This window comes from Giraffa tippelskirchi, chromosome 2, assembly GCF_054371585.1.
Source record: "Giraffa tippelskirchi isolate mGirTip1 chromosome 2, T2T-mGirTip1v1.2.pri, whole genome shotgun sequence".
Lineage (NCBI taxonomy): Eukaryota > Metazoa > Chordata > Mammalia > Artiodactyla > Giraffidae > Giraffa > Giraffa tippelskirchi.
Window position 1 is genome coordinate 168,314,072 of NC_137276.1, and position 23,062 is coordinate 168,337,133.

At 40.6% G+C, this 23,062-nt stretch overlaps 1 protein-coding gene across 8 annotated transcripts in view; it reads left to right on the plus strand.

The window, feature by feature from the left end:
- Positions 1 to 23,062, plus strand: part of ILDR1 (immunoglobulin like domain containing receptor 1) — a 272,897-nt gene that overhangs the window by 210,666 nt on the left and 39,169 nt on the right. For 2 of the 8 annotated variants that reach the window (XM_081571832.1, XM_081571831.1), the window contains exon 1: positions 13,280 to 13,614. The exons of the other annotated variants lie outside the window; for them this stretch is intronic. In XM_081571832.1, coding sequence (XP_081427958.1) covers positions 13,560 to 13,614 — 55 coding nt within the window. In that variant the 5' untranslated portion in view covers positions 13,280 to 13,559. Of the gene's footprint in view, positions 1 to 13,279; positions 13,615 to 23,062 lie in introns of those variants that run through there. 8 annotated transcript variants of the gene reach the window in all.

Consider the following 23,062-nt stretch of genomic DNA (forward strand, 5'->3'; position numbering starts at 1 on the left):
TTGTTTCCATTATCCCTGCAAATTAAGCCTTTTGTTCCCTAAGGGAGATAAATGGGTTTGGGCAGAATTTTGGCAGCAATTTCTAATCCCCATCATTCACTCATTCCTGTGAGGAAAATTTCCTCTAGATTTTCTCCAGTTTTCCTTGTGAGCTCCTGGTGATGTTCTTATAGAAAAATCCTGCAAGAAGATGAGAACCTCCAGCAGCTTCACTGTATCACACTAACCTGCACTCAGTCTTTAGCAACTTATTACAATTTTCCAGCTGATTCTTGTTGACATGAGGGACCTGGAGACCTCTACCCCAGGTAATCGGCTTCCTGGATGGCTCAGTGGTAATAAATCTGCCTGCCAAAGCAGGAGACACAGGACATGCAGGTTCGATCCTTGGGTCTGGAAGATTCCTGGAGGAGGAAATGGCAACCCACTCCGGTATTCTTGCCTGGGAAATCCCAAGGACAGAGGAGCCTGGAGTGCTATAGTCCATGGGGTCACCAAGAGTCGGACACAACTTAGCAACTGAGCACGCATGCACACCCCAGGTGATCAGATCCTGTTTTTCTGTGTAGGAGCTTGTCTCTCCCTAAAATTTGGGTTCCCTTTTTGCCCTGTCATGGCAGTTCTAAGAATTCAAGAGTCTTCATTGGTTTGCAGTTTATCCATCATTTTCTTATTGTTAGGGTGGGAAGAAGTCTCCTTATAACTTTCTACATCTTCTGAGTTGAAACTAGAAATAATCTCTATAGTTTTTCATGTACAATTTCTGGGCTCAACAAAAATGACCAGATACACAAGTTTGCTGAATACAAGGTTAGTATACAAAATCAACTTAACTTCTACATACCAACCACAAATAATAGAAAATAAAAATTTTTAATGATACAGTTTGCCATCAAACAATATCAACAGAAATAAACCTAACGAAGATGTATGGCATTTCTACCAAGAAAAAAAACCCTAAAGGAATTATTAAGAGAAATTGAAAATATGAAAATAAATGGAGATATTAGAGGGCTCAAAATATAAAATGTTAAATTTCCCAAATTGACCTATTGATGAAAGGCAATCCCAATTAATATCCTAGCAGAGTTTTTTTTTCTGGAAATTATTACACTGCTTCTAAAATATATGTGGAAATTCAAAGAGCTAAGAATAGTCTAGTCAGTCTTGGAGAAAAAATGAGGTAGAAAGACTTGCTGTTGCAGATATCAGAACTTTTTATAAAGTTCTGATTAAAAGAATGTGGTACAGGCACAAATATAGACAAATAAATAGACCAGTGGAAGAGAATAGAGAACCCAGAATCAGATACATACATGTATCAATACTTGATTTTTTAAAAAGTTGACACTGCTGAGCAATGGAGAAAGGAATTAATTTTCAGTGATTGGGCTTTGTCAATTGGATATTCACATGAGAAAAGATGAAATTTAACTCACCCTTCCACCCCCTGGCTAATGCACACCTTAATTCTATGTGTATGATGGACTTAAAAGTAAAAACCAAAATATAGTCCTTCTAGGAGGCAACAGAGGAGAATATCTTCATGAACCTAGGGAAGGCAAATATTTCTTAAATAAAATAGTAGAATCTTAAGCACATTAAAGGAAAAGATTTACAAATTTATATATAATAAACAAATAAAAACATTAAAAAAATATTTGTTCATCAAACAATATCATTAAGAGATCAAAATGGCAAGTCAAAAATTGGGAGAAGACATTTTTAACCACAAAAAGGACTATATCCCGGACACAGAAGAAACTCCTAAATATCAAGAAAGTGATAGAAAAATAAGCATAAGATTCCACTAAAGCCAAAAGTAAGATATCCAAAAGGCCAATAAACATATGAGAGAGTGTTCAGCTTCATTAGTCATTAGGGAATGCAAATTAAACCACAAGGCAATACCATCACGCATCCACTTATAGAGTTATACTTGAAAAGACCATTGGTTCCAAATATTGCCATGGATGCAGAACCATGAAAACTTTCATACACTGATATATGGGTATGTGGGTAAATTTGGAAAAAATCTTTGGCGTTTTCTATGAAGACTGAACACATGCTTATTCTACTGGTAACCTATTGTTGCATAATAGCAATACTGTTTTAGTAACTTTAAATATCATATATTCTCTTATTCTTTCTGTGGGTCAGGAATTCGACAGTAGTTTAGCTGTAGAATTTTGGGTTCGTGGTCTCTCAGAATTTAGTTAAGATATCAACTCTTCTGAAGACTTGACTACTGCTAGGAAATTTCCTCCCAGGATAGCTCACTCACACATTCATTGGCAGGAAGCCTTGCTTCCTCAGTGTGTGGGCCTCTCCATAGGACTACCTGAGTATCTTCATAATATTGCAACTGGTTTCCCCCAGAGGAGACAAGGAAGAGACTGTAAAGCCTTTTAGGACCTAGTCTCAGAGGTAACACAGTGTCACTTCTGTTATTTTATTCATTAGAAGTGAGTCACTGAGTCAAGCCTATACTTGAGGGTCATGGATTTAGGTTCCCTCTTTTGAAAACAGGAGGGTCAAAGACTTCATGGACATATATTAAAATCATCACACAGAAAAGGGAACCTGTTATACTGTTGGTGGGAATGCAAATTGATATAGCCACTATGGAGAATAGTATGGAGTTTCCTTAAAAAACTAGGAATAAAGCTACCATATGACCCAGAAATCCCACTATGGGGCATATACCCTGAGGAAACCAGAAATGAAAAAGACACATGTACCAACAGTGTTCACTGTAGTACTCTTTATGATACCTAGGACATAGAAGCAACCTCGATGTCCATTGGCAGATGAATGAAAAAGGAAGTTGTGGTACATATACACAATGGAATATTACTCTGCTACAAAAAGGAACACATTTGAGTCATTTCTAATGAGGTGAATGAACCTAAGAACCTATTATACAGAGTGAAGTAAGTCAGAGACAGAAAGACAAATATCATATATTAATGCATATATGTGGCATCTAGAAAGATAGTACTGATGATCCTACGTACACGGCAGCAAAGGAGAAACAGACATTTTGGACACAGTGTGGGTAGGAGAGGGTGGGATGATATGAGAGAGTGGCACTGAAACATACATTACTATATGTAAAATAGCCAGTGGGAGTTTGATATATGACTCAGAGACCCAAAGCCAGTGCTCTGTGACAACTGGGAGGGGTCAGATGGGGAGGGAGGTGGAAAGGGGTTCAAGCGAGAGGGGGCATATGTATACCTAATGCTGATTTATGTTGATATAAGGCAGAAACCATCACAATATTATAAAGAAATTATCATCTATTTAAAAAAACAAAATATAAAATAAAATCACCATGGATACCCTATAACCTGATCATTTGACCCTGAATTATAGAAGCAAAAATGGGTTGGTATATGGCCCCACCAAACATTTATGAGTATTTTATACCATCGTTATTCATAATGGCCAAATTGTAGAAACAAATAAAATATCTATCAACAATATAATGGATAAATAAATTGTGGTGTATTCTAACAATGGGAAACTATTCAGAAATGAAAATTAGTATATTATAGATTAATGAATTATAGGTACATGCAAAACCATAGATGAATCTCACTAATTCTTTTCCTTGCTAACTTTTTGCTCACTAATATTAAGCCAAAGAGACAAACTCAAAAAAACTGTACTATTATTTCCTTTATATAAACATCAAAAGAGGCAAAACCAGAATACAGTGGAAGAAGTCAAGATGGTGGTTACCTCTGGAGAGGAGGAAGGAAGGAATGACTAAGAGGGGTAATGAGGAAGACCTTCTGAAATGGTGTTAACTGATTTATAACTTGTCTAGAGTAGTGGTTGCAAAGGTATGTTTATAGTGTGATATTTCATTGAGTGATACACCTTTTATTTGTGCAGATTTCAGAATTGTTTTATACTCTAAATTTGGAAAAATTCTAAAAGCTACCAAGAAAGGAAAAATGAAAATACTCTTCAGGCAAAACCAAAACAAGTCTTTGTGCTAAATTTGGCTTGCAAGTAGCCAGTTTGTAATATCTGCTTTAGACCAAGGTTGGTAAATATGATATTCAGTTGACCTCAAACTATATGGGTTACAGTTGCCTTTGATGGTATCGTAAATCTATTCTTGTAGAATTTAGAATAGTTGAATGTTGATTCCGGAAGAGAACTTCTGGATCATTTGATCCACTGATTTTGCAAACCCTACTATCAGGCAGAAGCAACCCCTTAGATATTTCACAGAATAGTTTCTCAGAACACAGTCTAAAAACTACTGATCTAGTTTAACTCGCTTTTGCTTACAAATATAGAAACAGGCTTAGAGAGCATGTGTTACTACTGTTATGATTGTTTAGAGCTATTACTTTGTGGTAATGACCTGAGATTCACTGCCATTTGAAGGTACTGTCCTACTTGATGGAGAAGCCAAAAAAGGGGGAAAGTTACACATCTCAGGACCATGGGTTTTGAAGTAGAGACTCCTGTTCTGTCACTTGAGGCGGTGGCAAAGCAGAGTTACTAAAGAGAAGCTGAGATGGGAGATGTGTTGGAAAGTGTTTGATTTAGGGACTGCCCTGGGGAATACCCTGATTGGTAGCAAATATGTGGGGGCATTCTCTGATTCAGCTCACCCTTCAGTTAGCTTCTCAACGCTGGCTACACATTGGAGCCACCTGGGAACTTTTTTTTTTTTTAAATACTGTTTCCTGGGCCTGTCCCATAGACTATTGAATCAGAGTCTGGAGTGTGCTGCAAAGAACTGGATATTCTGCCTCTTACTGAGCTTTACAGAGATGTGCATGGACTGAGCTCATTTTCTCAGAGGAGCTCTGAGTTAACACAGCAAACCGGGCCTTGACAAAAGAGAAAGAAACATTAGAGAGAAAAAAAAATCCCTCTCATCGTAGCAAAACTGTGGGCTTTCTGCCTTGGTTGCTATGATCTGAGAACATGGACCTCTTTCTTCTCTATGGCTCCAGCCTAGGAATGCAGAACCCTTCTCCCCTCCTTAGAAGAAAATACTGAGAGAACCAGATTCTTAGGCCTTTCAATGACAAGTGTGATTAAAGAATGAGTTTCATGCTTTGGCAGAACATGGAGTCTATCCTTCTGCTCAGAATCGGCAGAGCCTGGCAGGACCCTTCTCTGAAGGAGGTCAGTCTTAAAGATGTGTTGGCTCTGTATTTCTCTGTCCGGTCAAGGGACCCTGATGTCTCCTAATCTGGCTTCTTCTCACCTTTGTACTGCAGAATGCCAGAGGTGGGAAGGGCCAAGAAGGTTATCTTTTGCAGTTTCCCATTTGATAGATAAGAACCTCTATGCCCAAAGTGACTTACATAGAGTAACACTGAATACCAGTGGAAATGTCATGACACAAACACTTGGTCTAATTCTACATCCAGTGCTCACTCTCTTTTTTTGTCTTGAAAGTATTTTAAATACAAAATATTCCAAAGATACAGAAGAGTTACAAAAACATACCTCTTATAATATCAGTTATAAAAAATAATATAACTGGTACCACTTATACCACCTAAATGTAACTGATTTTACACTTTTAGCTTATTTGTTTCAGATATTTAAAAAAATAAAACATCACAGATTCAGCTAAAGTCCGTTTCATTTCTCTCCTCCCTCCCTCTCGGAGTAACAACACCCTAACACTGGTGAATCCCATTCCCTTGAATGTTTTTATACTTTGTTCTACATATAAATTAATCTTCCATAACACTGCATCATATTGTTTTGTGTCTTAATATTTGACAGAGAAGTATCTTGCAACTTCTTTATTTATATAGCATTATATTTTTTATGTTCATCTGTGGTATAGATCTAGTTAATTAATTTTAACAGTGGCATATTATCTCATTCCATTTATAAGCCCCACATTATTATTTCCCTCCAGTAGAAAGTTGTTTCCAAGTTTTGTACAAATTGCTTTGCAATGAACACCCTTGCACATGTGTGCACAAGAGTTAGAATATCTATGGAGTGGAGACCTAGAGGGGAATCACAAGATCCTAGGATATGTGCATATTTAACTTTACGAGGTTTTGTCAAATTGTTCTCCAAAATAGTTAAACCAACTTATACTTCTCATATCTTTACCAATACTTGGTAGGCTTAGACTTTTACATTTTAACCAATTTGTCATATGTGAAATAGCATTTGTTGTTTTAAATTTCCAATTTTTGATTACTTGTTAAGTTGAGCATCTTTTAATATGTGTAATACTACATCAGTTCAGTACAGTCACTCAGTCGTGTCCGACTCTTTGCGACCCCATGGACTGCAGCAGGCCAGGCCTCCCTGTCCATCACCAACTCTCGGAGTTTACTCAAATTCATGTCCATTGAGTCGGTGATGCCATCCAACCATCTCATCCTCTGTCGTCCCCTTCTCCTCCCACCTTCAATCTTTCCCAGCATCAGGGTCTTTTCAAGGGAGTCAGTTCTTCGCATTAGGTGGCCAAAGTATTGGAGTTTCAGCTTCAACATCAGTCCTTCCGATGAAGGACTAAGTCAGAATACTAAGAATACTAAGTCAGATTTCCTCTAATGTGCATGGGATTTGCAAGGTCTTCTCGTTGCAGTGGCTTATTTCGTTGCAGAGCACAGGCTCTAGGGCATGCAGGCTTCAGTAGTTGTGGCATGTGGGCTCAGTAGTTGCAGCTCCTGGGCTCAATAGTTGCAGCGTATGGGTTTAGTTGCTCTGAGGCATGTGAGATCTTCCCGAACTGGCATCAAACCCTTGTCTCCTACGTTGGCAGGCAGAATCTTTATCACTGAGTCACCAGGGAAGCCCTGCAAATATATATTTTAGAGTCATATTTTCCAAATGGATGTTGCTGGTTGTACAAGCACAAGTGACATGAATATATTGACCTTGTTTCCAGCAACCTTTCTTGTTAGTCCTTATAAATAATTTACAAATTCTCTTCAGTGTTCTGTGTAATCATAAAACTGTGAATAACAACATGTTACTCTTCATTTTCAGGCTTTTACTTTTCATTTTCTTATTATACTAGTTATGCACACGTGCATACTCAGTCACTTCAGTTGTGTCTGACTCTTTGTGACCTTATGGACCACAGCCCAGCAGGCTCCTCTGTCCATGGGATTCTCTAGGCAAGAATACTGGAATGGGTTGCTGTGCTCTCCTCCAGGGGATCTTCCCAACTCAGGGATCTAACTTGTGTCTCCTCCATTGCTGGAGGATTCTTTACCACTGAGCCACCAAGGAAGCCCCATACTAGTTTTAATATCCTGTAAAATGTTGAATAGGAGTGGTAATAAGAAACCTTATTTGTTCTCAAACTCCTTTCACTAGATTGTACCACCTCCTGCTTTTAGCCCTACTCCAAGGTAAACTGTCTTGTTCAGTTCAGTTCAGTCGCTCAGTAGTGTCTGACTCTTTGCAACCCCATGAACTGCAGCACACCAGGCCTCCCTGTCCACCATTAATGCCCGGAGTCCACCCAAATCCATGTCCATTGAGTCAGTGATGCCATCCAACCATCTCATCCTCTGTCGTCCCTTTCTCCTCCTGCCCTCAATCTTTCCCAGCATTAGGGTCTTGTCAAATGAGTCAGCTCTTCGCATCAGGTGGCCAAAGTATTGGAGTTTCAGCTTCAAAATCAGTCCTACCAATGAACACCCAGGACTGATCTCCTTTAGGATGGACTGCTTGGATCTCCTTGCAGTACAAGGGACTCTCAAAAGTCCTCCAACACCACAGTTCAAAAGCATCAATTCTTCGGCGCTCAGCTTTCTTCACCGTCCAACTCTCATATCCATACATGACTACTGGAAAAACCATAGCCTTGACTAGACAGACCTTTGTTGGTAACGTCTCTGCTTTTTAATATGCTGTCTAGATTGGTCATAACTTTCCTTCCAAGGAGTAAACGTCTTTTAATTTCATGGCTGAAATCACCATCTGCAGTGATTTTGGAGCCCAGAAAAATAAAGTCTGACACTGTTTCCACTGTTTCTCCATCTATTTGCCATGAAGTGATGGGACTGGATGCCATGATCTTAGTTTTCTGAATGTTGAGCTTTAGGCCAACTTTTTCACTCTCCTCTTTCACTTTCATCAAGAGGCTCTTTAGTTCTTCTTCACTTTCTGCCATAAGGGTGGTGTCATCTGCATATCTGAGGTTATTGATATTTCTGCCAGCAATCTTAATTCCAGCTTGTGCTTCTTCCAGCCCAGTGTTTCTCATGATGTACTCTGCATATAAGTTAAATAAGCAGGGTGACAATATACAGCCTTGACGTACTCCTTTTCCTATTTGGAACCAGTCTATTGTTCCATGTCCAGTTCTAACTGTTACTTCCTGACCTGCATACAGGTTTCTCAAGAGACAGGTCAGATGATCTGGTATTCCCATCTCTTTCAGAATTTTCCACGGTTTATTGTGATCCACACAGTCAAAGGCTTTGGCATAGTCAATAAAGCAGAAATAGATGTTTTTCTGGAACTCTTTTGCTTTTTCAATGATCCAGCAGATGTTGGCAATTTGATCTCTTGTTCCTCTGCCTTTTCTAAAACCAGCTTGAACATCTGGAAGTTCATAGTTCATGTATTGCTGAAGCCTAGAGTGGAGAATTTTGAGCATTACTTTACTACCATGTGAGATGAGTGCAATTGTGTGGTAGTATGAGCATTCCTTGGCATTGCCTTTCTTTGGGATTGGAATGAAAACTGACCTTTTCCAGTCCTGTGGCCACTGCTGAGTTTTCCAAATTTGCTGGCATATTGAGTGCAGCACTTTCACAGCATCATCTTCTAGGATTTGAAATAGCTCAACTGGAATTCCATCACCTCCACTAGCTTTGTTCATAATGATGCTTCCTAAGGCTCACTTGACTTCACATTCTAGGATGTCTGGCTCTAGGTGAGTGATCACACCATCGTAATTATCTGGGTTGTGAAGATCTTTTTTTGTACAGTTCTCCTGTGTATTCTTGCCACCTCTTCTTAATGTCTTGTTATATCCCACTAATCCAGAATATTTCTCAGTCTCTACTAGCCCAGACCTCCCTATACAGGTATGCAGCTTCTACTAACTTCATCTAATCAATCACACTTAATAAAGATGTCCAACCATGAACAGGAGTTTCATTTGGATGGTTGACTGTTCTCTCAGGTGCAATGTGTCTGAAGTGGCTCAAAACTTTTCTATATATCTATGTTCTTTAAAGGCATCACCGTCCACCTAGGCTCAACAGTCAGAAACATATTCGTCTCTCAATTCCCACATCTAATTTATTAGCAATTTTGTCAATTCTATGTTCTAAATATCTGCCAGATTATTCTCTCTTCTCCATTCCCAACACTAATGACTGATTTAAGCCCTCATTGACTATAGTAACTATAGTAACAGTTTCATAACTGGTCTCCCTGTCTTTCATCTCAATTTTCACCTACCATTCTTTTTACTGCTGCCAAGTTTCTTTCTAAAGATAAACTTTAGAAAGTCTGATCATGCCTCACCCAGCTTGAAACCCTTCACTGTCTTCCCAGTGTCTATTATATGAAGTTTTAGTTCTCCAGCTGGTCATGCAAGGCCTTTTATTTACCCTGACTAGCTCTCTAACCGGAGAAGGCAATGGCACCCCACTCCAGTACTCTTGCCTGGAAAATTCCGTGGATGGAGAAGCCTGGTAGGCTGCCATCTATGGGGTCGCACAGAGTCGGACATGACTGAGGTGACTTAGCAGCAGCAGCAGCAGCTCTCTAACATACTTTCCTACCACTCCCCCACCTTGTTTTATGGTCTAGCAGAACTCAAGTGCTTATAATTAAGCTATGCTATTTCCTGGTCCCATGATTCTTGACATGCTGATCCCTCTGCTTGGATTACTCTGGCAAAATTTTATTTGTTTTCAAATCCAGATTACATGTCACATCCTCCAGAAACTATGGATTTTAATAGCTTAACAAATATTTATTGAGCACTACCTATATGCTGGGTGCTATGCTATATGCTTGGCATATAAAATGAATGACACTCCAAATGGTACAACATTAGTTAGCAATTTTCTTTTCTCACCATCCTTTAGCTTTAACTGTCTGAAGCATAATTTTTATTTACATGTTCTTTTCTTTTCTCCTTTCTTAATAAATAGGCACATAGATGTATAAATATGACAATATTCTCAAACACAGAGTCATATGCACGTATGGACTCAGTATTCAGAATAGTCATGGATACAGTTTCAACTCGAAAGTATATTTATACATGGTGGGATCATAAGCTCAGTACTTTGTTTTAGAGCCTGGACCAGTTGACACAAAGAAGCACAGTATGGCTAGAGTAGTAACTAAAGGTGTAAGTTTGCATCTCAGCTCTGTTACTTACAAGCTGGATGATCCTAGGTAAATAACTGTATCTTTGTGCCTCAAGTTCCTCAGCTATAAAGTGGGGACAATGATAGTCTTTGCCACATAGTATAGTTGAAAGAATTATTGAAGTTAAAATGAAAAGTGCTTAGAATACTGCCTAGTGCAATGCAAGTGTTTAATAAATAGTAGCTATTATTATTTTGCAGATGAGGACACTTTTGTCTCAGTCACTATCAGCAGGTCAAGTGATTTTTTACTTCTATATCTAGCCATGAAAGAACTATTTGTTGTTCTGAGACAAACGTATACTCTTATCTAATCTTTATCGAATGAGTGGCACATGGTGGCAAAATCATTGGCCCAGGAGAGCTCATGGCAGTGGAATAGAATTTTTCTTTGTTTGGAGCTAAATAGTTTATGTGGAAAGAAACTGTTCTTTCCACATAGAGTCAACTATATACACTGAGACATAAGTAAGTGAGAGTGTATGGTGGTATAACAGCTAAGATCAGAAGGTCTGGAATCAGACTGCCTCACTGAGACCCAAAATTCCACCACTTAGCAGGTTTATCACCTTGGGCAAGTTACTTCTTTGTATCTCAGCTTCCACATCTGTAAAATGGGATTAATAATAAGTTTCTATTTCATACAGTTATCGTGAGAATTTAATGAGATAATCCATGTAAAGCACTTAAGACATTACTTGGTACATAATACTTATTAAGTGGTAAAGAAAAAGATAGACCATAGTAGACCAAGGACCATATAAAGTTAACCTAAGTGTTCACTCCAAGGGAAGCAATGGAGGTAAATGTTCAGTTGACCAAGTGATTCCCAAGAGAGAACAAGGAAATTTTCTAATTCTACTGCACTTGGCATAACTTTTGTTAAAGTTGTTTTTTTGTTGTTATTCCTATGGAAGAGTCCAATGTATCTCCCAGTTATGTTTGGATTAGACCACCAGGCTTTCCCAAAACACGTTCCATGGGACATCTGTCCTAAGATATGTATGAGAAAAAAGGTTTTATGGTTGGACGATGCTGGGAAATACTGTGTGACATATTCCCTTGGATATTCAAATGTGTAGTAGCAGCCCTAAGGGTTTGACGGGTCCTGAAAAAATGTTTAATTTAGCTTAAGCCAGCATTTCTTGAATATATTTGATCAAAGAGCCCTTTTCCCCCATATACTATATATTAACATTCCATGGAACTACTGTTTCATGGAATAAATATGGAGAAATGCTGACTTCAACGAGTATCAAAATGACCTTAATACCAAAGCAAGGGGTAAGGGTGGTAGGTTTAAGAAGAAGAGGGCTCATACATTTTTAGAGTGGGATTGAAAATTTCCTTAGAACATTTCTCTAAGCCAGAGACACACAAATCCTTCAGGGTCACAAACAGTAAAACACACACAGTGTTCCTGGGAGCATGTACAGGGTACCTGGGAGGTGGTGGGGAGAATCCCTCACTCACATTGTATCCTGCTACTCCTGCTATTCTGGGATCCCACTGTGGACTTCTAAACATCCTGTACTATCTGCCTTTAGCCATGCACTTCCTGATTTTACTTCCTACTTTATAGAAGAGAAAAGGCTACAAGAAAAATATTTAAAGTGGAAAGGCCCTATTGGGGAACCAGAGGCCAGACCCAGGAGTAGAGGGGAAGGAGGACAGTTGGAGAGAAGAGATTGGGTTGAAATCTCCAATCAGATTCAGGACAAGGATACTCCTCTGGGTGGAGAGAGGAGGGACTCCAGTAGCGCCAAGAGAAGAGAAACCTTCCCAGCAAAGTAAAACACAAGATACACTTAGGAGAAATAATATTGACTTCTAAGGTTGGTGAGCAGAAGGGCAGTTTCCTGAGGGCAGAAGCCATCTTTAGTGGTAGTATAAGTCACTCAGTCATGTCTGACTCTTTGCAATCCCATGAACTGTAGCCTGCCAGGTTCCTCTGTCAATGGAATTTTCCAGGCAAGAATCCTGGAGGGGGTTGCCATTCCCTTCTCCAGGGGATCTTCCTAACCCAGGGATCAAACCTGGGTCTTGTGTATTGTAGGCAGATTCTTTACAGTCTGAGCCACCAGGGAAGCCCAGAAACCACATTTAACAGATCTTTATAACTATTTTCTTCAGGTAAAAGGTGATGGTTAGGAGAAAGGAGAATTGTTTCTTTACATAATGAGGAGCACAGTGAGAAATCCCCAGTTAAGGAGAGGTGTATAAAATGGCTGTCTATTTGTATTGGCCAATGTTTATGTTACTTTCCAAATTAATGTCATTGGTCGGCTGCTTCCTGAAGGCAAGCTGCCTTTCTCTCTGTTTTGTTTTATCCCTACACATGGTTTCCTACCAGGGAAGGAGAGGCTGGGATTACATCCTAAGTGGCCTGATGCAAAGAGACCTAGAATCCGTGGGTGAGGTCTGCAAGGGGCTGCTGAGCTGCATGCAGGATGGCAAATAATAAAAAAGGACTAAACCAATATTAACGATGCCTAACTATGGGTGGTGGGAGCAGGATTTTTTTTTTTTACTTCCATTAATTCATACTTTTCTAACTTTTCTATCATGGACATCCTTTTCTTTTACAGCTTGGAAGATTAAGTCTATTTCTCTAGTTCATACCCCGCATCTTTATTTCGAGAAAATCTGAACAATCATTGCATGTAAACTTCCTATAGGTGTGGTTTTAGTGGGGGGAAAAAAGAATTTCCCAAGCATGTATGACTGAGTGGAAACATACGACAGGAAATATTTCCTAAAAAGTTATATCCACAGAATTTTACAGAGGGGGAGAAATTTGCTAGGCGTAAGATTTCCCGAGAACTTCTGGAAAATATGGTAACAGGCTCCGTAGACAAAGCGGAGAGTGGCAGGAAACGCTGTTTCACTGAGGAGAATCACCTGGCAGCCTGCCTGCAGACGGAGGCAGGTTGAAAGGTGGCCGCGGGCGGGAGCCGGGGGCGGAGCAGGAAGCCCGGCGCTAGGAGCGGGAGGCGGAGCCGCGAGGAGCGCCCCAGGTGGGCAGGAGGCGGCGGTACCTGCCTGGGGCCCGGGGTCGGTCCACCGGACGCGCTGCGCCGAGTAAGGGCAAAGCGGAGGGATTCCTTGGAGAAGTGGTGCGTCGTGGACGGGTCGCTGATGAAGAAAGACACAGTTTCTCCGCAGTCCCTGATCTGAAAGGGGCCGGAGAGCGCCAGCATGGGCTCCGAGCTGCCCGCACCTTGGCTGCTGCTCTTCACCTGGCTCCCAACAGGTGAGCCATAGGAAAATGGGTCCTAGCCAGGCCCAAGGAGAGAGGAAGCCATTGTTGCCTGGCCTAGCAGAGTTGGCCGCAGGCGGGACAGTGGAGGCCTGGGCCGCGCTCTGGTGGCTCTTGGCACGGGCGCCAGGATGTGCGGAGACTGGATCGAGTTTCTGCCTGTGGGAACCTGTTTTCTATTAGCTTAGGCCTTTACGAAACAGGTGCAACTAAGGAAGAAACTCAGAGCCTCTGGCCTCCTCCTGCTCTCTAGGCACTTCTTGGTCTCTAAAGCCGGATTGATAGAGGCAGAAACGCCGCTCTTTCAATTCCTAATTACTTTTTCCTTTCATCTGATACTTGCCATAGGTTTTAGATACGGTGACAACCATATTGGCTCATTTCGTTGCTGAGAGGTATATGTACCCTCAGTGTATGATGGAAAGCTCGATATGATTCAGAATCTATTAATATTTTATAGGATCACAACACGAGGTTCTTTGCTAATCATGTTCAGTGTCACTTTTCTACTTTGTATCAGCTCACTTCCCTAACTTTACCCCATGATCATTGTCTCCCCATCAAGTGCTCATCCATTTACCACCTTTCATTTTCTTAACCTCCAGGCCAATCCCCTGTGCTTTGAAAGCATGGTTTTGTGTGTCTCAGTTTATCAGTCGGGGAAATGGCAGGCCGTGATCTGCATGAGTGAAATCAGGTGGGAAGAGAGAGCCTAGTGAAACAATGTGTAGGTTCTTTCAGCTCTTTTCAATTGAGATGTAGGTGTGACCTTGCAAACCAGAACCTGAGTTCCCTTGGAAGTTCTGCCCTGTTCTATTTCATTTTACCTGTTTTTCTTCCCTCTTTTAGGAATAGCTACCCTCTCACCTCTTAGCTGTCAGTGGGAGGTCAGCTCAGTTTGCTCACAGACCAGTTTGAATCTTGTATTTCTCTGCGGGAAAAGATGTAATATGAAGGTACAGGAAGAATTCTATTTTTACAAGCTTCAGAGGACATGAAGATAGCTCAGATGTAATCAAATCTCATTTAGACAAGATTCTATAATTGTTTTTAAGCTTAATGCTGAGAATGAAAGGGAGGGAGAATTGCAAAAGGCTAGAAAACTGTTATCCCTAAGGTCTTTTGGCTTACCACATTTTCTGTAGGATGTGGGTCCTATAAATTGTCTGAAGCTGAGGAGGATGAATGTTGGATGCTCATGATACACAAGGAAATGGACTAAACTTCACTGACATGGAAGTGCCCGAAATTCCACTAGAGCAGTCACCAGTTTAGACTGTGAAAACAAATTCGTAAAAATCCCACAGTTTTGCACAGACTTCTCTCCTGTGCCTCACATGTTTAGCTCAAACTCCATAGCAGCTAGGGATTTCTGAAGCTGCTTGAGCTATCTTTTTAGGAAAGTTGAAGTCTACTCTCACTCTGGCCCTGGGCACGCCATCCTCAGAATTAGGACTTGTAGCCAGCAGGCATTTAGGAAAAAAGAATAAGGAAAGAAGACTTACAGACAAAAATCCCATTAGGGTGTAAACCTCAATCCTTAAATCACCAGCATATTTTAAAAGCTGTTCTGTTTTTGTGAGGGATATTGAACATTGAACATTTTTCAAATACAATGACCATAACCAAAGGGTATATTCTTAAAGTAAACAAATTGCTAAGTGGACAAAGTCTTCGGAAAGTAGAGCTCCATGTGCTCATGAACCAGCCATGCTGTGTGAGTAGCCAGGATGCTGGGGTGGTCAAATAATACAGACTGCCGTATTTGCCTGGTATTCATTAAATGGAAGCCTACCTGTGTGACACATTTTAAAACCAGAGAATGCTAAATACAGAAAAGTTCTAAGTTCAGGAAAAAATATAGTTTGCATTGTGACATGTACACACATATATGAGATTTATAAAATAGGAACAAGAGGTATACACACATACAAAAAACAGTCACCATGTTGGATTAAAAGTATCAAGTTAACAATAAACATTGCTTTAATAACATTTAAATTCATAGAAAGTAATCCCCAAATTAGCAGCATTAAATAGAAAAATCCAGTAAGTCAGTTTTTGTCAAGATCCACTGCAAACTAAGGTATGAACTTTGGAAAACCCTGCACTAGAATGTATTCATTTTGGTCTAACACCGTTTTGTCTTCTGTATCTGAAGAAGAGGCAACCCAGCCCTCTGATTAGCATCCAAGTTTCTGCAGTTGCAAAGTGTGGTTCAGTAATGAGATTGTCAGATGTGGGTACACTGGCTAGTCAGTGTAGCTTGGGCCTCTGACGAAGCCTCTGAGGTCAGGAAGTCCTGTGAAGTTACCACAGTCTTTATGTTTGGAGCTGTGGTGAGATCAGAGGGTTTGTGTGTGTAATTCTCCAAACTTTTTTCTTTAAAAAGGAAAAAATTTTTATCACACAAGTAATATTTATTTCTTAAAACAGACTATTAAGATAAGGCTAAATTAAGTTCCTGCAGCCCTTTGCATTAATGGCTAATAGCACTTGTTACCATTATCCAAACTCAAAGTTTATTCCTGGAATGAAAAGTTAGTTTTTTCCCCCAGATTCTAAAAGGTTGTGTGTCATTTGTGCTTTTGTGAATTTTCAAAAAGATCTTAGAGGGGTGTTAACTTTTAGATCCATGTAGCTATCAACTTGTGTTATCATTCTTTGGAAAATCAGACAGCTAACTTCTAATGAACAAGCTTCTTAGCATCTAAACCAGTAGCTTTGCTTTGGTGGTGGTTGTGAAGGTTGGGATAATACTGAAGACCTAATACACCTTGTGAAGTTGCTCAGTCGTGTCTGACTCTTGCAACCCCATGGACTATAGCCTACCAGCCTCCTCTATTCATGGGGTTTTCCAAGCAGGAATACTGGAGTGGGTTGCCATTTCCTTCTCCAGGGGATCTTCCTGACCCAGGGATTGAACCCAGGTCTTCAGCACTCCAGGCAGACTCTTTACCACCGGGAAGCCCTAATATGCCTTGGTCCCTGATATAGTAAAGTGGAGCTTCTCAGGTGGTGGATAAGGGACTGCCTACTGCTCCTTTCCCTTGCCCCGCCCCTCACCCCCTGTGAGGCTCCCTGAAGTACCTCTCAAAATGCAGTGCTCTGGGAACATAAGTAGAAATCACCCCCAGTCCTTATCCTCCCCTCCCAGCCAATTTTACAGATAAGGAAATCTGTGCGGAGAAGTCAGGTGTCTAAGGTTGACACAGTGGAGTTGGTTTGAGGGATGGGATGAGGATCCTGGCATCTTCACTCTTAGTCCATTGCTCTTTCAGCTGTTGCATACCATGGAGCAGGTTTGTTCTGTCTCATTGAATCCTGGTAGAAATGGAAATTGCCTACCTCTGGGATGTCTGCATGTATGCGTGCTAAGTCACTGTAGTCATGTCCAACTCTGTGACCCTTTGGACTGTAGTGCACCAGGCTCCTCTATCCATGGGATTCTGTAGGCAAAATTACTGGAGTGGGTTGCCATGTCCTCCTCCAGGTGATCTTGCCAACCCAGGAATCGTACCCATGTCTCTTATGTCTCCTGCATTGGCAGGCGGTTCTTTACAATTGGTGCCCTCTGGGAAGCCCCTGGGATGTCTAACCAGATGTTAATTATTAAACATCTTGCCCCAACAGCAATGCAGTGGGATGAGATGGTGGGTAATTACTGTACTGTTTGCCTTGGTTTCTTTCAGCCTCATACTTTATTTCATTATTTGAAGTCCTTAGGGGAGAAATAAAATTGTGTGTTTTAAGAGTTTAAAAAACTGATCATGTCTTTCTCTGGTATTCATTTCTAGATCTTCCAAAATACAAATCTTAGGTGGGGTCAAGGAAAGGATTTGACACTTTCTTCATTTCCCAAATCTGGTACCATGTTCTGTTGCTTAATCCCAGCAGCTTAACCATCTCCTTACCTCTAGGCCTGCTACTTCTTTGTCTAGTTCCAACCATTCTCCACACAGATGATAGGTTAATCTACCTGGGTTAATTTTTCCCACCTTCACTTTAGTGGGCTTTCCAGGTGGCACTAGTGGTAAAGAATCAATCTGCCAATTCACAAGACATAAGAGACAAGGGCTCCATCCCTAGTTCAGGGAGATCCCCTGGAGTAGGAAATGACAACCCACTCCAGTATTCTTGCCTGGAAAATTCCATGGACAGAGGAGCCTGGCAGGCTGCAGTCCATAGGGTTGCAAAGAGTCGGACATGACTGAAGCAACTTATAGCATGCACACACCTTCTCTTTACTGCTCTAAGAACCTCTACTAGATCCCCATAGTCTGTATGAGTGGATTAAAGCTCTTTGGAATTCAAGGCCCTCTCATTCTGGCCTCACTAACTTGGGCAGCTATGTCTCCACTGCTATGAGCATCCTCTTGTACCCTTCCCACCCCCAACATACTCTCTTCTTCCTTGCTTTTTGCTTCTTCCTTGCTTTTTGTCTGGCCATATTACAAATGGTTATCTTTAACCATTTATATTCTGTACTCTCAGAGCACTTAAAATTTGTTCCAGGCAGTTTACCCTTTCTTGTATGAATTTGTTTGTTTATTTGCCAGATGTTTAATATATACCATGTGCCAGACATGCTCTCAAACAAAAGTAGACATGGCCTTGGACTCCATGGTGTTTATAGTCTTAAGAACAAATAAGGAAATGTAGAAATACAGCTATGACGGGGACCATGAGAAAGAGATACAAGGTACAACAAGAGGTTGTAATAGACGGATTTTGCTCATTCGGGAGGCCCTCTTTGGAGAAATGATACTTGAGTTGAGAGCTGAGGTGTAATCATCCCAGACAAATGAATAGCATGTGCAAGGCTGCTGAATAGGAGCTCGGTGAGAATGAGGGTGTGGCAAGAATGTCACCATGACTGAGAGGAGGAAGTCACAGGACATGTGGTGGAAAGGAGGCAGGGGTGGGTAGGACCAGATAGTGTGGTCTCATGGATCACGGTAGGAGGCTTTGTATTTATCCTGAGAACAATGGACAGCTTTTGGAGATATTTAAAGAGAAAGTTGGGAGATGGACAGCAGTGTGCTATCCACATGGAGGAAAACCAGAGTGTGTGCAGGTACCAGTTAAGCTGAAACAGTATCCAGGCTGAAAGTGATGGAGCTTGTGCTGGGGTGAAGGTGAAAATGGAGAGAGAGGGATCCCAGAAATACTAGGGAGATAAATAAACCCAATTTGATAATAGATTTTATATGGAGTGTGAGGGAGAAAAAGATGTCAAGGACAATACCTAGTTTTCAGTCTTGCCCATTCACTGAGATGGGAAATAGGGAAGACCCCAAGTTTGAATAGGAGGAGGAGGATTTAGATTTGGGGCCCAATTTAGATTCTGAAACAGCCAAGAAGAGCTATGAGGAGGATTTGAGTCTGTGTGTCTGTCTTGGCTCTTATTGTAGAGTAGTAGGACTTGTTATTTAACTTATATGCAGAGTACATCATGAGAAATGCTGGGCTGGAAGAAACACAAGCTGGACTCAAGATTGCCAGGAGAAATATCAATAACCTCACATATGCAGATGACACCACCCTTATGGCAGAAAGTGAAGAAGAACTAAAGAGCCTCTTGATGAAAGTGAAAGTGGAGAGTGAAAAAGTTGGCCTAAAGCTCAACGTTCAGAAAACTAAGATCATGACATCTGGTCCCATCACTTCATGGGAAATAGATGGGGAAACAGTGGAAACAGTGTCAGACTTTATTTTTTTGGGCTCCAAAATCACTGCTGATGGTGATTGCAGCCATGAAATTAAAAGACGCTTACTCCTTGGAAGGTTATGGCCAGCCTAGATAGCATATTTAAAAGCAGAGACATTACTTTGCCAACAAAAGTCCGTCTAGTCAAGGCTATGGTTTTTCCAGTGGTCATGTATGGATGTGAGAGTTGGACGGTGAAGAAAGCTGAGCGCCGCAGAATTGATGCTTTTGAACTGTGGTGTTGGAAAAGACTCTTGAGAGTCCCTTGGACTGCAAAGAGATCCAATCGATCCATCCTAAAGGAGATCAGTCCTGGGTGTTCATTGGAAGGACTGATGTTGAAGCTGAAACTCCAATACTTTGGCCACCTCATGTGAAGAGCTGACTCATTGGAAAAGACCCTAATGCTGGGTAGGATTGAGGGCAGGAGGAGAAGGGGACAACAGAGGATGAGATGGTTGGATGGCATCACTGACTCGATGGAAATGGGTTTGGGTAGACTCCGGGAGTTGGTGATGGACAGAGAGGCCTGGCGTGCTGCAATTCATGGGGTCGCAAAGAGTCGGACACGACTTAGTGACTGAAGTGAACTGAACTGAACTGAGGACTTGCTATACAAAGCTCTACCAGTTTCTAAGCAATCCTGTAAAGCTTAGCCATGACCAGAAGTACCTTGTTTATGTGTTTGCTTGTTTATTATTGACTTTCCCACCAAGAATATAAGTTCCAAGAGTACAGGGACCTTGTCTCTCTTATCAGCCACTTTACCCCCAACATCTGGAACAGCGCTTGGCTCATAGTAGGTATTCAATAAATGAGTGAATGAGTGAGTGACCTCTGAAGGCCCAGGGCACACAGAAATCTGTCATTCTGGTGAGACTTAAATTTGCATGTGCTCTGAGATTAGCATGTGGGTACACGGTTGAGTCACTGGCCTAAGCGAATGACTTTGGGAAACCCCGTGCATCTGCCTCTCAACCAGGTCGTCTTGCCCTCTACTCATAATAACAAAAGGATACCAAATTCAAACCACCTGAGAAGCTATTTTTTTCACTTAGTAGGTTATCAAAAATTTTTTTAAGACTGATATTCTTCCCTGTTGGAAAGATTGTGGTGAAACATGGGATTGTCACACACTGTTCATGGGAATATAAGTTTCTTTACTGAATTATTTATTAAAAGCCTCATCCCCTTTGACCTAGCAATCTCACTTTGAGAAATACATCCTCCTGGAATAAAAAAGCACATTTGTGAAGAGATACCTAAAATAACATAAAGGTATTCATTTCAATAAGTTATTTCAGCATTGTTTGTGATAATGAATATTTAGAAACAACCTAAATGCCCATCATTAGCAAAAGTGGTAAATTATGGTTCATCCATGTAGTGAATTTTCATGCAGTCACTAAAAAAATTAGATCTATTTATATTGATAAAGAATATAATGATATTTCATTAGTTTGAAGAAAAAACAAAGTTGTGAGTCAATGCACATGATAGGATTAATTTAAAAAAAAAACAGTGTAGGAAAAGATGTGGAGGATAGACACCAAATTATGGTGCTTCTGGAGACTAGAGTTCATGGTGAGCAAGGAGGAACTTTTTACTTTATACCCTTTTCTATTGTTTAAGTTTCTTATTATTTATCTTATAAAGAAAAAAAGGAATTTCTCTACAAAGTGATTGAAGTAAATTTGTAAATGTCCCTTAAAGGGTTAAACCTCTGCCATTAGGAAACTTACCTAGAAGGCAAGTGGTACAGTGGAAATTGTAGGATTTGAGATTTTAGAGGTATAAGCTTAAATCTAGTCTTGCTATTTATTAGCTCTGTGGCTTCAACCCAGTTATTTAATCTACCTGAGGATTTTCCTCATCTATCAAATTGAGATGAAAATAAGGCTGATCTCATGGGGATTTGCCAAGGTTAAATGACATACTGTATAATAAACCCTCAATACCATGCTGACCAACATCGAAATGCTCAGTAGTTACCGTTTTCCTCCCCAGGGCAGCCATAGGCTTCTGCCACTCCAAGCCTAACACTGTTAAGTGCACCCAGATCTTTGTTAAACGTGTAGCGCATAGACGTAATTCCTTCTCCACCCCAACCGGTTTCTTCTCCCCTTTTCTCCTGTCCTAGCTCTCTCTGTCCCTTAATTCTTGTCTATGCATTGCCAGGCCCTCTTCCTCTGGATTCTTTTCCTGTTTGCACTGTTATCTAAGGAAATGTGACAAGTACCGATGGTAAATATACTTGGGGAGATAGCTTGCCCTGACATAAACTCCGATAGGATTAAATCTGTGTACTTTTGTTAACCTGCTGAGTGGAGCAGAGGTGCCTGGGTGCCTGAAAAACAGGAATCAAGACCTTCGATTGAGGCAGCAGTAGGCTACTGCCCCTTGCTGGGAAAGACTTTGCTCTCCGCCCTGCCTGCCACTCCTTTCCAAGCAAGACCCTTCGTGTGAAAAGGAGGGGAAATGCCAACCAGTCCCCTGAAAATGATTTTTAGTTAAAAAAAAAATTTGTACCTAGATCCTTATGCTGTATGGATAATAATTTCTAGAAAGTTATTAAACGTCTTTCTCACTCTACTACCTGGGGAAAACAGGCTGAATAAATAAATGTGCAAAGATATGCATCTATTTGGGAACACATGGCATTTAGTTGTAAAGATACTCTTCTTTCTTTGGTATATTCTCCTTCCACCTTAACACAGAATGATAGTCCCCACTCTGCGCATCAACGTGGTCTTGGAAAGTACCTCATGGCGGGAAACCAAGAATCCCCTTCCCCTTCTCTCCTTTCCATGGCCTCCGTTATCTCATCTGAAGTCACCTTTCCACCCTTACATGACAGATCCCTCTTCCTCTTTCATAGAGGAGACCAACTGAATGGGTTTGCCAGGTAAGCCACAGCTTTAAAAGCTTTTAATGCAGTAACTTGTTTTGCAAAGAGAAGGCAGTAATCACTGCTTACATTTGTATTGTTTTAATTCTTTCAAAAATGCTTTTACATGCTCTTCTCAGTTGATCTCAACCTCTTAAAGTGGACAAGATAAAAAAACGATACAAATAATAGCTGACATTTATCAAGTGTCTATTATGTGCCAGGCACTTTGCTAAATGCTGGACATATTTATCTCCTTTAGTCCTCACTATTACTCTATCGAACACACATTATCATCATCCTAATTTTGCATGTAAAGAAACAACCTTAGTTTGGAAATAACTTATCAGGTCTTTTAGCTAGTGGGGGAGTGGAGGCAGAATTTGAACCCAGAAAATCAGTTTCCAGAATTTAAAGTTTTCAAGAGAAAATTATAGATACAACTAGGAAATTAGATGGTGATAAATTGGGAAGAAGAGATGCCACATGATGAAGAGAATAAGAAAAGAAAGAAAATCTAAGAATTTGATAACTCAATAGAACTAAGTTTAAGAGAGCAAAGATGCAACCAGGACATGTATAAACAGAACACTTATCTTTTTTAATCTCTTCATATTTTCACCCCAGATTCTGCTGCCTTTAGTCTTTTCTTGAAAACTTTACCTGCTTGGTAGCATGCATGCCCAATGTGGTTAGTTTTACAGAGAAATTAAAGGCTAAAGGAGAAGATGGGAAGTTTCTGACTTTGAAATGGGCTGTCTTGCTAATTCCCTCCTCTTCCTCCCAATCTGGAAATTCCTCCTGCTTTTTGAGAGTCCTGTTCCTGACTTCTGCTTGGATGGTCA